Source organism: Pichia membranifaciens (genome assembly GCF_001661235.1).
Source record: "Pichia membranifaciens NRRL Y-2026 unplaced genomic scaffold PICMEscaffold_3, whole genome shotgun sequence".
NCBI classification, from domain to species: Eukaryota; Fungi; Ascomycota; class Pichiomycetes; order Pichiales; family Pichiaceae; genus Pichia; species Pichia membranifaciens.
The window spans coordinates 1,613,223-1,627,865 of record NW_017566984.1 but is presented as its reverse complement, the minus strand read 5'-3'; the positions used below and the strand labels follow the sequence as shown (position 1 = coordinate 1,627,865).

Genomic DNA, 14,643 nt, shown 5'->3' with positions numbered 1-14,643 from the left:
CCACGCTTTTTCTTCCATTGCGTTGATTTATTTTCTCTTTTAGGGCCTTTTCGTTTGCGTTTTCGCTTTCGATTTCTTGTTCGTCCTTGCAGTCTGCCAATTCATTATCGTCTGCTGACGTAAGCACGGTTGATTGTCCTGTTACCCCCAATCCCGATCGAATATCTTTCAACAGAGGACGAGTGAGTGACAATGTCTACAGACCTGGCAACCACAACTAACACTGATACGATTCCTACTACCGCCTCTACCAACACGACGACCGCAACGAACAAGACGACGAGCATAAGCGATGGAGCCAGCGATGCAATTGTAACAACAGACCCCGAGCGCAGCTCCAAAAAGCATGTGCTAGAGGAAGACGGCGACCATGCCGCCAATGGCAGCGGCAGTGGCAGCACTGCCACCGAAGACGAACCTCTGGAGAAAAAGCTCAAGACAGATAGCGAATCGGCAGCCAGCAAGGAAGACACGGGTGTCGGTTCTGCAGCGGCTCCTCAGAGCTCGCAGGGCGGCAAGACCACGACCACGGATCCTTCCGCTCCTCCAATGGTACCTGCCCCTAAACCTCCTTCTGAGCCAGATATGAACAATCTACCCGAAAATCCTCTGCCTCCCCACCAGAAAAAATACGCCCTGAACTCAATCAAGGCCATAAAAAGGTTAAAGGATGCAGGACCCTTCTTGCATCCTGTTGATATAGTTAAACTAAATATACCTTTCTACTATAATTTCATCAAGAGGCCAATGGATTTGTCGACAATTGAGAAAAAGATCAACGCCAATGCGTATGAAGCCCCTAGCCAATTGGTTGCCGACTTCAACTTGATGGTGGAAAACTGCTTCAAATTCAATGGCAAAGATTCAGTAATTTCCCAAATGGTTCGTAATATCCAAGCAAGTTTCGAGAAACACACACTCAATATGCCTCCAAGAGACCTACCTGCAACAACGAATAGCGGTAGAGCTTCGACTGGCGGTAAATCGACCCGTAGGAAAGCTACAAATGGCACAGCTGCTGCAAACGGTAGTGCTGATGTTCCAAAGATCAGAAGGGAGGTATCCAGCTTCGATAACGGTCGTCCAAAGAGAGAAATCCATCCTCCCAAACCTAAAGATATGCCTTACGATATTAGGCCTAAGAAGAAAAAGTACCAACCTGAACTTAGATACTGTCAGCAAATCATGAAAGAGTTCCTTTCCAAGAAATACGAAAACATATCATGGCCATTCTTAGAGCCTGTCGATCCAGTGTCGATGGACTGTCCTACATATTTCGACATCATCAAGACCCCTATGGATTTGGGAACGATACAAAATAAGCTGACGAATGGTGATTACGAAACCGCCAGCGATTTTGAGAAAGACATCAGATTGGTCTTCACGAATTGTTTCACCTTCAATCCTGAAGGCACGGCCGTCAATATGATGGGGCACAGACTCGAAGCTATCTTCAACGAGAAATGGTCCAAGAGGCCGCATACTCCAGTGTCACCTTCTGGTAGTGATGACGAAGACGAAGACGACGAAGAAGAGGAGGAGGAGTTTAACGTTGACATGAACTCAATCACCGACCCAACCATCGAATTCTTACTGGCCAATATCGAAAGAATGACAGAAGATCTACGTAAAATGCGTCAAGAAAAGTACGATCAGTTGAAGAAGGAATGGATGAAGAAACGCCTACAGAAGCGCAGCAAGAGAGGAAAGAGAAACGGCAAGAAGTCCGGCAAGAAGGGCAAGGGTGACGGTGATTTGAATGATAACTTTGATGAAGATTCATTCTATCCAAAACATGTCACCTACGAGATGAAGAAAGAAATTTCCGAGGCAATGCAGCATATCAACGAGAAGATGTTGAAGAATGTGATTGCCATCATCAAAGAAGGTGTGCCCGACCTACAGGACGACGACGAAATCGAGCTAGAGATGGACATGCTGGACAACGCCACTCTTTCTAAGTTATACCGCTATTTGGTGGCTGGTAAGAAAAACAAGAATAAGCGCAGCAAGAAAAACGGTCCTGACTCCGAGGAGAAAAAGATTGAAATGTTAAAACAGAAATTGGCACAATTCGATGCAGTGGGTGCCGATAATAACGGCAAGGCTGACGCCAGAGGTAATGATAGCAGCAGTGACGAGGATAGCGACGAAGAAAGTTCTGAAGAAGAATGAAGAGAACCTGTATAACTATTGTGTATATGTTTCGTATTTTGTATATAACGACTGAATGTATTGTATATTAGTAGAAAGAAAGAAAGAAAGAAACAGCTAGAATTTTCGGAAAACTGTGGAACTATGGGGAAGAGGCCGGAGCGAGGGAAAGAAAAAAGCAAAAAAAAAGAGAAAAGCAAAAAGAAAAGATAGAGTCCGTCCGCCCCTGAGAGACGGAAGAAAGCCTCCTCCTTCACTCGCCCATCCTTTCGAGCCGCCTTTAGCCAAGTACACATGGTCACCTATTGTCGTTAAAGTGAATACATTTTGCAAGAAAAACACAGGAATTGCCCTGGTGGAAAAATGACCGACAAATCGCCCATCACTCCTTCGACCGTGGTGATGAAGATGGCTGCACCGGTGCCAAAAACGCCATACTCTCACCACGTACAACAATTACAGCAACAATACGTGCCACGGAGACCTTCGCCGTTGGCGAGATTCACTTCTTCGGAAGGCGAGGATGAGAATGAAGACATAGACTTTGTCCCTCGCAGCGGTGGAAGAACTCCGATGGACGGGACATACCAGAGTCCAATTTCTGTGGCTTCAGAAGATGGAGAAGTCAAACTCGACAGAAACAATAGCGTTGCCAACAGAAAAGATGATTCCAGTCTGCAAAACCCCGTTCTGCTGAAAAAATCATTTTCCATATCAAACAACATGCTTCCGGACGATAAAGATGGTCGCAAGTTGCTGGTTCCGCCCTCTTCCACGCCATCTTATGGTGGAATTGTGGCTTCTGAGTACAACAGTGACGTTGAAAGCGATGATGATTTTGGAAGCAACGCTGAAGCTGTTAACAATGGCGACTCGAGATCGACATCGATCTCAAATGTCTCTAACATGTCCACGCTCAATGGTCTAGTGATCTCCACCGACGATGGAGAATACGACGAAGAGGACGATGCTGAGAAGCATCCTATACCACTTTTTGTTCACGGAGACCACGTCCTTATCTTCAGCAGTGAGTGTATGAAGGATTTGACTATCAAACATGGAATCACAGGACAATTGTCCGGTACCTTGCCCCTAGCACCACAGCAAAACTCGCTATTGGGCTTCCCATGGAGGTTGAGTCTATATGAAGTGCTCTGGTGTCTACATGAAGGGGTAGGTGTATTGGTGGATGCTGAAGAAGTCGTGAAGAATGGATATCTGAAAGAACTGGCAGATGATGACCGCAAGCGAAGGGTGGTCGTGGACGATTTACAGGATAGGCTTGACCGCTGGCGGGATGAGAAGCAGAAGGAGATTGAAGAGCAGATGAAGAAGTTGAACATTATCAAAAAAGACAGGCGAGTAATGAAACCCTTAGAAAACGTGTTGGTCAGCAGCGCAAGTATGCCTGATCTGCAACAGGTAATCAACGATAAGGAGAGAAAAGAAAAAGACATCGAGGATGCCAAACAGAAGAGCAGAGAGATGCATGAAAAGAGCAAGAAAAACCAAATTGTTTTTATGGAGACTCCCACCGACGACTCAAGAATCTCCTTTCTTTGGGATGGCCTTCTGAAAAAGTACTACGATGCGAAGAGCTACCGCCAGTTTGGTTTATTGCAGCAACTCATAGATTACGAGGTCGAGCACATGCACTACGAGGACAACCAGTCGTGCTATGACAAGATCTGGCTAAACTTCCTCGTCTACAAGCACTTGAAGTCTCAACTGGGCTTCTATCTGTTGCCAGGGATGCGTTTCGGTGGTGTTTTTGTTTCATATCCAGGTGACCCACTGCGGTACCACGCACAGCAGATTATCGACACAAAAGAGTACTACAAGGAGGATATCGGATTGTTCCGAATGTGCAACCGAGGCCGGCTAGCCACAGGCGTCCGCAAGGTGTGGATCGTCGGCGGGACGGTGGATGCCGGTAACAAGGACAAAAGCATAGTAGAGAGGTTGTTCTTCGATGGCAGTAAGGGTGACAGGAGCGGCGGCCGTGGAGAAGCTGGCAATACCAGCTCTGGTTCTGGCAAAATACGGTGTTTCAGCATCGAATGGGCAGGTTTTTAGATTTTTAATAAGTTATGTCTATTTTACGTAAGCGCACGTTTTTTTTCCCCTCTACGATTTTTTGCCTGGCTGGATTTGGCGACATGTTTGTAGACGGCCTAGACTTGAAGATAGCCTGTTATGTTCTGTGATAGCTTCCTGTGTAGATTACAATTCAGCTGCCTTTGTGTGTGACAGAAGTTGTTTCTTGTGTTTCTCTTTTTGCCAGGTGCTTTGTTTGTCCCTATCTGACTAGTGCTACCACGCTGATTGCTATGGCGACGCTTGTGAACAGAAACAATAAGGCTCGGAGCAGTGATAGCCTCACTGCCGAGACGTCGATTCTCCACGAAGCTGGGGATGGGAACGACACCGAGGTTGATCTTGATGGAGTGGACGTCATGGAGACTCTTGTTTTGAACAAGGTGGACCGGTTCTTATCGACATTTGAAACAAAACTTTCCTCGATGGAGAAATACTTAGCACAGTCTGCATCCGGTGTGGAATCGACCGCCTCCAGTACAGCTGCTACGCTCAAATCATACACTCCAACCTACTCTAAATTGGTTGACACGCTTTCTTCTGTGAAGGGGTTTCTCTACAAAAACCAGCAGCAGAACCTGCACCCTTTGAAGAAAATTATTGACGATTACTACGACCAAGAGGAGGAAGAGCTGGAGGAGAAGAGAAACGAGGAAAAGCTTCCTGGCGAAGTGGTCGAACAAAAGCATCAGACAAGACAGCGCTTAATCCAGACCATCCAGCTTCTCAACGCCCGTCTGGCCGATTTCGAGCACCACCACAACTTGCCTCCCCTTGCAACCCACCCAAGCGAAAGATTAATCGCCTTGAAGGAGACTCTTTACAACTATGACACTGCAATGACGGTTTCCTCCCACAGACACTTAACCTTTTACGAGCTGCCATTCCAGTGGAGAGAAAACAGATACATTATCTATGGATACAGATTTGCCAAATCGCACGTTACAGCCATGCTGAGTGCCTTTTCTTGGCATAATGAAACCGTCAACATTTGGACGCACCTCCTGGGCACATTTTACCTACTCTACCTTGCCTTTTACGATTTCCCAAGCTCTGAACATTATTTTAAATACACCACCTCTGCCAATGACCATGCCATAGTTTACCTGTTTATTGCCTCTGCTATCACTTGCTTAATGTTTTCTGTTATATGGCATAGTTATACCAACATCGGCTTCTTATCTTTGCGTTCCAAATTCGCTTGCTTCGATTACAGTGGTATTACAGTCTTGATCACCTCATCGATCATCACGACTGAGCATATCTCACTGAAGGATTATCCAAACTTGAGATTTGCTTTTGTTGCATTTTCGTCCCTTGCAGGTTTGGTCGGCATCGGCATGGCATGGCACCCATATTTTGACAGACCAGAATCCAGGATTATCAGAATTTTATTCTTTGTCTCCTTGTCCTTCCTTGGTGTTGTTTCCTTCATGTGCTCCTGTCTTGTCCATAACTTCAAGTTCGCATTAAACCTATTCTCACCCTTGTACATCTCCTTTGTCTGGTATCTTTCAGGGGTGGTATTTTATGGTTCCTTTTTCCCTGAGTGCATTAGATCTGACGTTGAAATTGATGATTTTCAAATTTCAGACGACACAATCATGGAACTGGACAAACGAGGCACACTTTTGGAGTACCTTCGCAAAAAGCCAGCACATACCTGCAATCACGGTTTTACCTCTCTGTGGTGGGTTGATTGGATAGGTAACTCCCATAACCTTTGGCATTTGTTTGTTATTGGTGGAATTTTGGGGCATTACAGTGCGTTGCTAGAGATGTTCAAGCGTGCCACAGAATTCGCATAAAAAATTCATTGAAACTATAGTTTTTTCTATACATTTTTACATTGTCATGATATACAATTAAGTATTTGTAACTACATTGGCTTGCCAAACTTCGTTCTCCGAAGAGAATAAATTAAAACGTAAAACTAAAAGAATATGAAATGAAACTAGAAAAGCGTAATTTAAGATGCGTTATTATTCACATCAATAGGAGAAGCAGATGCATTCATAGAGTATCTGGCATCAAATGTACTGTAGCGCCTCCCCACCTTACTTCCCTTATTCTCCTTGCTGAAACCATCACGTCCTAAACTTCTCCCTAATGCCCTTGAGCTGCCAATTTGTTCCTGGGTAGTGTCCTTATTAATCACATAGCCGGATATGTTATCATCTGTGCCACCATTGACACCGTCTTTACTGCCACCAGCACTTTTTGTTTTATCCATACTACTTCCTTCTTCATCATTTAAGAGTGGCATAGTCTCTGTTACGCTTATCACGTGTTCGATTCTTCCTTCATCATCCCTGAATCCTTCGCCGTCGCTCCCGTCAATTCCCTTCCTCGAATTACCGAATGTTAACATCAGACAGCATCCGCAAGTGAGCAGTACACATACGACACCAATAAGTATGCCAACTAGAATTGCGAATAGTGGAAGATGAAGATACAATTTGCCGTCATTGTGGTTCATCCAAGTTGGATTTAGCGGTCTATCGAGTAGCAATAAACCAGAGGTAATGGTCGAATTGTCGATAGTTATTCCGTGTCTTAAAATTCTCACTTCGTTTCCACTTCCTTCGGTTATACTCAGCATCATTCCACCGGAAGCCAATTCTCTGCATGTTAGATGCGTGCCATTCATTAGCGTTGGTATATCTGTCAACGATGTACTATTCCTGTAGTCCGTATGTAATAGTGGGGATGTCTCAGAGCTGGCTGAGTAACAATCTAGAATCATGTCCAGCGAGCCTGGAGGGAGTATGTGTAGCTTGGCAAACTTCTCCAAAAATTGGATATCCCCCAATAAATAAGTAATATTTTCTTGCAATAAAGATTTGCTTGAGGGCAGCATTACTGAATATCCTTTGGCTGAATCTAGAACAAAAGTTAAGTTCAAAAAATCCAAGATTTTCTCAAATTCATAACTATCTTGTGCCGACAGTAGTTCTTGGTTAGAAATGCGCATATCCTGCGGTAACGGTATTTCATCAGCTATAGGATGAACAACTCCATTGGAATACAAGATTTGGGATTCAAACGATATTGTGAGATTTGTAGAGTTGTTGATCACTATTTTATCATCCAACAGATTGTCTTTGCTTACTTCCACTTTAGAGTTACCATAAGTCTCAAACTCTTGTTCTCCTTGAAAATCATGATAAAGAACTCCTTTGAAAATCAAGTTGTCTAATATTTTTTCAAGAAGTAAAGGGTTTTCAATCAAATAGTCTAGCGTCAAATCTAGTGCATTCCAGAGTTCAGTTGCTGGTAAAAAGACAGTGTAGAAAGTGTTATCTTTCGAAAGTTTTTTGGAGTAGTTGAATTTTTTCAAAAATTGGGTGGATTTCCCATAACCTGTCAATTCAGACGCAATTGCAGTCTGGAGTTTTGTCGGAAGAGAGATGTCATTATCGATTATGTAAATTGAAGAGTTGCCGACTCTGTATGGTACAATATTGACAATCTTAGAATTTGAGTTGAGCACTTTCTTACCTTCTGGAGAGGTTTCCAATTTGATTCTCTGACAGAATTTCGAATTAGTATCGGTATCAACGCAATATTTGGACGTAAGAAGCACGTTTTCGTCTGTATCCAGGTTGATCTCATTGTTTCCTTCAAGGAAATGGTAGAGCATTCCATTCTTCAAGGAACCCATCATTCCGTAGTCTCTTGAAACAAGAACTGTCTGGTTGAGCGTGTTGTCGTCTATGAGTTCGGACAGTTTCCGGAAATCGATTTCATCAACAAAATCCTCATACTCCAACCCAATCAAATATTTTCGAGCTGTAAATACCGGGAAACTTTTGGTATCATTATAATCGAAAATCTCGTTCTCGAAGTAGTGGATAATCCCATCAGATAATAAGAAGTTGGAAGCGGTTGCACGCACTTCATCGTTGATTATGATCTCGTCGCCTAAGTAGGAAGATGAGAATGTGAGCTTTTCGTTGTTCCAATTAGATGTGGTAATCGTATCGTTTTCAAGATTACCACCAATAATACCGTCAACGAGAAAGTTTGAGATGAAAAGATTCTTATCGTCCATACCTCTGATATGCGAAAGGTATTTACGCTCTATGTGGTTCAAATGAAGCGAGAGGTCCGAAGGTGTCAAGAAGGTCATATTCGACATTCTCAGCGACTTGCAGGTGCTTTCGCTCAGTAGCAGGCTGCTGAAGACTTTAAAGCGCTCGTCTCCGGTGTTTCTGTTTAGACTATTCAAAAAATATCGGCACACTGTCTCCTTCGGATCTGTCAAGAGGTCATCTATTGTGAGCACCACTGTGTCTATCGTCGGTAGGTACTGGTCATCAAACAAGACATTGGCGTTCTCCACCAAATACACCTCTTCGTTCTCACCGTCCTCATCGAAACGGTGGTCTAGCAAAAGCGGGACCTGGAAAAGCTCCACGTACGGGGAACCGTGGTGGTTGAGGGTGGAAACAATCTTGATGCCCACAATCTCTTCCCGGAAGATCACGTCGTCAATGATGAATCTGTTCAACTCGTCTTTGGACATGGTCGAGCCGATCGGGATCTCATGCCTCTCGAAGGCGGCGTTCACCGGGGCCAAGAACGTGACGTTGGCGAGTTCGTTGACGTAGTCAACCAAGTCACTCTTTTGCAGCGTGAGAAGAAGATGGCTGTACGACTCGTTTGCCGATAGCACATCTATTATTGAGCTCGTGGGAACGTTGTCGCCCTCGTGTGTGTGTATGTAGGTGTTAGCCTCGTCGAGGCTGTCCAGTGCTCTTCCGAAGCCGAAGGCTTGCCCTGTTTTGGGCCAGGGCAGCAGTGCCAATGGCAGCAGCCACGGCAGCACCGCCATGTACACTGATGAAAATGACATCTGCAATCCGGATTGTCTTTCCGATACTGTGTTGTGCTGTGCGTGTAACCCTGTAAGAGTGTAGAACAGTGGAGCCCTAAACACAGAGCCTTCCTCCAAGCGTGCCGTGTCCCAGTGCAGAGATAAGGCCCCTTGTCACCCCAAGACTAGGGAAAAGCGGGAGAAAAGGAGAGCCCCCATCGCGACGTCCAAAGATGTCGTGAAGCGACAATGTGCCACGTCGCAGGCCGGCCTCTTTCCCGCGGTGGCAAAAACGACGAGTTCGGCGAGAAATGGTGGGAAGGAGGGCACAACGGAGGAAAAACGTGGAGAAGGCCGGCTCAGCACTGAAAGACGGAGGCATGTTGTGTGCTATATGTGATTGTTTGGAAGATCTGGCTCCGGAGAAAGCGGAGAGCAGGCATAGCACAGCGCAAGAGGAAGCAGCAGGCACTTATTAGACAGGATGGACCAAGAACAAGAGGCACAGCAACAATTCCAAGAGGATCAGCTCGAACAAATGCGCTCTCACGTGTCGCAGATGGAGGAGGAATCGGCGAAGTTGAACGAGATGCAAGACGAGATGATGGCTGATGAGGCAGACGAAGCTGTGGAGTACGAAACCGGCGGCGAGGTAGAGGCTGGGGCGGGAGCGGCAGTGAGTGGCGAGGTGGACGGCGACGAGGAGCTTGGCGGCGTCGAGGAGGCCGGGGAAGGCGTTGGCGAGGACGACGGCAAGCACATGAGCATCCAGGAGAGACAAGAAATCGACAACCGGTCGATCTATGTCGGGAACATTGATTACGCTGCGACTCCCGAGGAGGTGCAGGAGCTGTTCAAAGAGTGCGGCACGGTGAACAGAATCACGATTCTGACGGACCGGGTGACGGGCACCCCGATGGGTTACGGCTTTGTGGAGTTCGAAAGCCAGGAGTCGATTCCGAAGGCGCTAGAGCACAACCAGGCGTTGTTCAAGGGCCGGCCGTTGAAGGTGATACAGAAGAGAACGAACGTCCCAGGTTTCGGAAGAGGCCGGGGCCGGGGCCGGGGCAGAGGCAGAGGCGGCTTCAGAGGCGGCTTCAGGGGCAGGGGTGGCCGTGGTGCGTTCAGAGGCGGCAGAGGCGGCTTTCCGCCTCGAGGCGGGTTTGCTAGAGGCGGTGGATTCCGAGGTGGCAGAGGTGGTGCTAGAGGTGGCTTTACACCATACTGACCCCTTGATTACTTACGCTCCTTTTTAAATATCATTTTGTCCCTTCAATGTGTGTATTATAGGCTTTTCTTTTGATCTACTTTAACTTATTTTTCTATACTTGATCTATTCTCTCTCTATTTTCTCTCTTTTCTCCTTTCCAGTTCTGTCTTCACCCTTTCCGCATTTTTATGCCTCCTTTCTTTCCTTGTACTCTATGAAAAAAAGCTTTCTTCGGACAACAACGACTTTTGTTGTTGCTGATTTCAGTATTTAGTGCCTAAAAAACGTATAAAGTGCTCAATAGGAAGAAGCATGAAAAAGCGAAAACCACTGTCTAGAACTTGGCCTTGTTAACCACGCGTTTGATGTACTCGGCTTCCCTGGCTCCACTGACCCAAGCACCGTGTGCACATCCATTTCCGTCATCCGTCACGCCCTCTCCAGCAAATCTGACTCTTCCAGACCCATCGAATATGCCAGTAGGGTTCATCAAATATTCCAATGCCACCTCGTAGTCATCCCGAACTGTAACACCGGTGTAACTTCCCCTTGCATAAGGATCAGCAGACCACTTCGAGGTTTTGATTTGCAGAGGCTTTGGAATCTCAGAGGCTTTCAGGTTAGTGATCCGAGAAAGTACAGGCTTGAAAACCTCAAAAATCACCTCTTGCGATTCCTGCTGTTCTATATATTGTGTCAACGGAGATGAAATCAAAGCTAGCAGAAGTGGCTTTTGTGTGGGTTTGGCCAAATTTAGGAAAAGTATTGTGTAGTCAAGTCCATTTGGAATTTTCCCCTTCAACTCAATTGGCTTGTCCAATCTTTCCTTGCAAAAATCAAAAGAGGAGAAAGCTGCAGAGTCCGATTTTGTGGAGTTGTAGTAGTGCTGGTCGACCCTCGCAAGTGATAATATTCTGTCGTCTTCCAAGTTCCAAAAAGTTTCAGGGAACTCGAAGAAAACCTTACCCAAGTTCGAGAAACTGACTTTATCCAGAGAGTTTCTTAAAGTTGGTGGTAAAGGCGGGGTCCATTCGATTGCGCCTTCTTCTTTGAGATCTGTCAATTTTAACACACTCAATGGAGCTGTGAAAACCAAAAAGTTTGATCTAAACTGTTCGCTTTTGTTCGTAAGAGAGTTCTTTGAGTGGACGACAATCTCCCGCTTCTTTGCATCCCACTCGATTTTGTATACGACGCTGTTGAGTTTTATTGAACAGCCACCTTGCTTTTCATAGTGCGTGGATGCAGGGTTCACCAATTCATCAACTGAAGATAACTTTGCAGCCTTGACTAGTTCTTCAAGCTCACCATTGTATACTGTACTATACCCGTTCATAACCATGGCGTCTCTTCCTTTATGTTTATCGGTGGCGATCGTTCTGGCGCTCAAAATTTCCCAAGAAGACCCGATCCACATTTCAAAATAACGTACCAACTGAGGAACGTGCTTCAGCTGATAGTCAGTCAAACACCATTTTTTGTCTTTCAAATACTGATAAACAGCTTCCTTAATGCTAATATCTTTATCTGCTGGAATCTTGGTGTACAAATCTTCCATAAAGAGCTCAATTTCTTTGGCGACTGGCTCCAAACGCTTATTTTCGTCGACAAGTCCTTCTTCATTGAAGTAGGAAAACTTACCATCGTCAAAATGGAAATCCACTTTCCCGCTTTCCCAGTACTTCTTCAACAGCGGGTTTGTGTAGCAATCGTGGAACCACGAGGCTCCCATGTCCACAGAAAGTCCACTTTCCATCTGCTCAGTACAGAGGCGTCCTCCAAGCCTACCCCTCGACTCTAGAACAAGCGAAGAAATTCCTGCATTGGCTAGGTCCAATGAAGCTTTAATACCGGAGATTCCTGCACCGATAACGATAACTTCTGTTTTTCCCTTCCCCATTAGTTGGTTAATTACCTTAGGATAGATCAAAACGAATAAGAGAACGATTGTACAATTGATGGTATGCGTTTATATGAGCTGGAAAAAGTGTCAGAAACAATAGCGTTTGACACAACGGCAAAGTTTTTCTATATATAGCGCCCGAACTATATAAAGGTTAGTCTCGGAAACCCAAGTCCTTTCTTGTCAAGGATGAAATGTATTGAAAAAAAAAAAACATGCTATCGGCGGATAGACTACGCGATAAGCAGTTTTGCGAGATAGGAAGGTCGACGCTTTGGGACTTTGTTAGTACGGAAGATGGCTCAACCGCGAACAAGGGGATGACGTGAGAGCATGCACAACAATGTATTATGATTATGTAAGAAATGATTATGTAATCCTGTTGTAACTAAATGTATAATGTTTATTTTTCCAAAATTCAAATCAATTGAGTAAAAGCCAACAACTAAATATTTAGCAGATTTCAATTTATTTATTTGGGTCATTGAAGACTAGTGAGGTGGAGAACGAAAAAAATAAAAACGTTGTAAAAGACTGGATGGCCAAGTTGGTTAAGGCGTGCGACTGTTAATCGCAAGATCGTGAGTTCAACCCTCACTCCGGTCGGATTTGCTTTTTCATTTCTTTTTTTACTTTCTGCTAGATTTCTATGTAGCCGAACGATAAAGAATGTTATGAATAAGATTAGGATGAATTTATAAAGAAAGCATTAAATTAGGAATCAATAGAGTAGTAAAATAAGAACATAAATTAATGACGAAAGTAAGTACTATTGCTGACTCTCCCAAAGTTTCAAACAATTAGTCAAGTATTCTCCCCAGACGTTAGAATTCCAATCACCCAATATTTTGGTGAGCAATTGAAGCAGACTCGAGAACTCGAGATTGACGTTCTTTTCAACCTGTGTGGACAAGAAGTTGACATCATCTAGAAGGTTTGTGAAACAGGGTATCAAGTTCTGATCTAGATCGTTATTCATAATCTTAATTTCGTTTTTGATCAATTGCTTTGTTTCATCAGACAATGAGTTAACGGAGGCAGCTGAGTGGGAAGAAGTAGATTTCATGTTTTGGATTGCCAAATTCAAACTTGGGCTGTTTGAGGAATTCATATTGATAAAGTTTTTTTTCTGAGTTTCTGTGTTACTACGATTGACATTTATGGAGTTCAGCAGAGACCTGAGTTTGGCTTGCTTTTTCAAAATGATATTTTGGAAATAGACCAATTGTAGTTCTTTCAGTTTTCTGAAATGGAGCATCTGTAGAAGATATATGATTGAATTTTTTAGTATTATGAGGGGTTCTTTGATTTTGATGATTAGGTTATTGATTAAGATCTCGATGTTCAAGAAGTTTAAGTCTATTTTATTTCCGAATTTTTCGATTTTAGAATTTTGGTTTTCGATGATACTGAAGATGTTGAGGAAGCCACCAAATTCAACCATGTTTAATCTTAGTGAATGCAAGGTTTTGATCAGCTTTTTGATTTTTGACTCTAAGTTAACTGATATCTTGAGGAAAATTTTCAAGTTCAGTTCCAATTTTTGGAAGACGGTTGAGTTCAACTCGGTATTGAAGTTTTTCAACAGAGCCAACGGTGGGATTGGTAGGAAGGAGAAATAAGGAGAAGGTTTTGTTGGGTTTCTTGTTGAGACCAACAAGATGGAGTTCGAGCTGATGTTTGTGAAGGGCGGGTATTTGAGACAATTGAGCCAGTTTGTGATGAGCGGGTCTAGGAATTTGATTGTGATGGAAGAGTTTGAGAGTTGAGGGATGGAGTTGAGTTTGGAAAGGAAGTAGTTTAGGAGTCTGATTCTGAGTTCGATGATAGAAATGTCGTTTTTGTAGTTGAAGGGGTTTTTCAAGAACCTGCTAATGGAGTGTTTTTCCGGGATAGGAGGGATGAAGAGGTAGGGGTAGAACTTGCAGAGGTAGGAGCGCAGGGATTTGAAGTCGTTGTAGCGTCTGAGTGTGAAGGTGTCGTTGATTGTGTTTTCGATCTTGTAGAAGATTGTTTTCGAGCCCTTGAAGTCCTTGCCGACCTCGAACGTCCTGATTGTGTAGGGGGAGGGTTGCTGGGTGGGGGAGTCCGGGACGGCTGGGCGGTGGAGCTGTGGAGGCGGAGCGTAGAAGGTGGGCTGTTCGGAGGCGGAGATGGGCAGCGACTTGGAGGTGGTGTTTGCCTCGTCGTCGAGGAGGGAGCTTGTTGCAAAGGTGTCGCCGTCGCCGTCGTCGTCGTCATTGCCGTCGTCGTTGTGATCGCCGTGCTGCTCGTTGTCCTCCTTCGCTTCGTCCGTGTCCAAGTCGGGGGCCGGGTTTAGGATGCCGTTGGAGTAGAAGTGGTTGGAGCCTGCAAAGGGGTTGTTGTCGTGGGAGAAGTCATCGTAGTCCATAGCGGAGGCCTGGGGGGGACGGCGGGGGCTGTTTTGTGGTGCTGCGGGGGCTGGCTGGGGTGCTTAGG

The 14,643-nt window shown here is 44.9% G+C and overlaps 7 protein-coding genes and 1 non-coding gene across 8 annotated transcripts; 5 read left to right on the top strand and 3 right to left on the bottom strand.

The window, feature by feature from the left end:
- Positions 1-7: 7 nt before the first annotated feature.
- Positions 8-2,287, top strand: PICMEDRAFT_16780 (hypothetical protein). The gene has a single exon (XM_019161339.1). The coding sequence runs from the start codon at positions 193-195 to the stop codon at positions 2,173-2,175; it is 1,983 nt and encodes a 660-aa protein (XP_019018096.1). The 5' UTR covers positions 8-192; the 3' UTR covers positions 2,176-2,287.
- A 137-nt stretch (positions 2,288-2,424) lies between these two features.
- On the top strand, positions 2,425-4,281 carry PICMEDRAFT_16779 (hypothetical protein). The gene has a single exon (XM_019161338.1). It carries the CDS (start codon positions 2,518-2,520, stop codon positions 4,228-4,230), a length of 1,713 nt encoding a protein of 570 aa, XP_019018095.1. The 5' UTR covers positions 2,425-2,517; the 3' UTR covers positions 4,231-4,281.
- Positions 4,282-4,484: 203 nt separating this feature from the next.
- On the top strand, positions 4,485-6,059 carry PICMEDRAFT_72996 (hypothetical protein; the record flags this gene model as incomplete). Its single annotated transcript, XM_019164356.1, has 1 exon — positions 4,485-6,059. One exon carries the CDS (start codon positions 4,485-4,487, stop codon positions 6,057-6,059), a length of 1,575 nt encoding a protein of 524 aa, XP_019018094.1.
- Positions 6,060-6,099: 40 nt separating this feature from the next.
- PICMEDRAFT_16777 (hypothetical protein) lies at positions 6,100-9,342 on the bottom strand. Its single transcript, XM_019161337.1, has one exon. It carries the CDS (start codon positions 9,086-9,088, stop codon positions 6,221-6,223), a length of 2,868 nt encoding a protein of 955 aa, XP_019018093.1. The 5' UTR covers positions 9,089-9,342; the 3' UTR covers positions 6,100-6,220.
- Positions 9,343-9,836: 494 nt separating this feature from the next.
- Positions 9,837-10,229, top strand: PICMEDRAFT_19114 (hypothetical protein; the record flags this gene model as incomplete). The annotated part of the gene is made up of 1 exon (XM_019162106.1): positions 9,837-10,229. A coding segment is annotated over one exon (393 nt), but the record flags the coding sequence as incomplete, so codon positions are not given.
- A 385-nt stretch (positions 10,230-10,614) lies between these two features.
- Positions 10,615-12,180, bottom strand: PICMEDRAFT_33738 (hypothetical protein; the record flags this gene model as incomplete). The annotated part of the gene is made up of 3 exons (XM_019162840.1): positions 10,615-11,076; positions 11,176-11,505; positions 11,548-12,180. 3 exons carry the CDS (start codon positions 12,178-12,180, stop codon positions 10,615-10,617), a joined length of 1,425 nt encoding a protein of 474 aa, XP_019018091.1.
- A 535-nt stretch (positions 12,181-12,715) lies between these two features.
- PICMEDRAFT_t85 lies at positions 12,716-12,789 on the top strand. The gene has a single exon. It is a non-coding gene; the product is annotated as a tRNA-Asn (tRNA).
- Positions 12,790-12,852: 63 nt separating this feature from the next.
- PICMEDRAFT_16774 (hypothetical protein) lies at positions 12,853-14,608 on the bottom strand. The gene has a single exon (XM_019161336.1). The coding sequence runs from the start codon at positions 14,573-14,575 to the stop codon at positions 12,953-12,955; it is 1,623 nt and encodes a 540-aa protein (XP_019018090.1). The 5' UTR covers positions 14,576-14,608; the 3' UTR covers positions 12,853-12,952.
- Between the last annotated feature and the right edge of the window lie 35 nt (positions 14,609-14,643).

What these genes read in the sequence shown, in the direction of transcription:
- PICMEDRAFT_16780 (XM_019161339.1), top strand. Translation starts at nt 193, where the DNA reads ATGTCTACAGACCTGGCAACCACAACTAACACTGATACGATTCCTACT.
- PICMEDRAFT_16779 (XM_019161338.1), top strand. Translation starts at nt 2,518, where the DNA reads ATGACCGACAAATCGCCCATCACTCCTTCGACCGTGGTGATGAAGATG.
- PICMEDRAFT_16777 (XM_019161337.1), bottom strand. Translation starts at nt 9,088, where the DNA reads ATGGCGGTGCTGCCGTGGCTGCTGCCATTGGCACTGCTGCCCTGGCCC.
- PICMEDRAFT_16774 (XM_019161336.1), bottom strand. Translation starts at nt 14,575, where the DNA reads ATGGACTACGATGACTTCTCCCACGACAACAACCCCTTTGCAGGCTCC.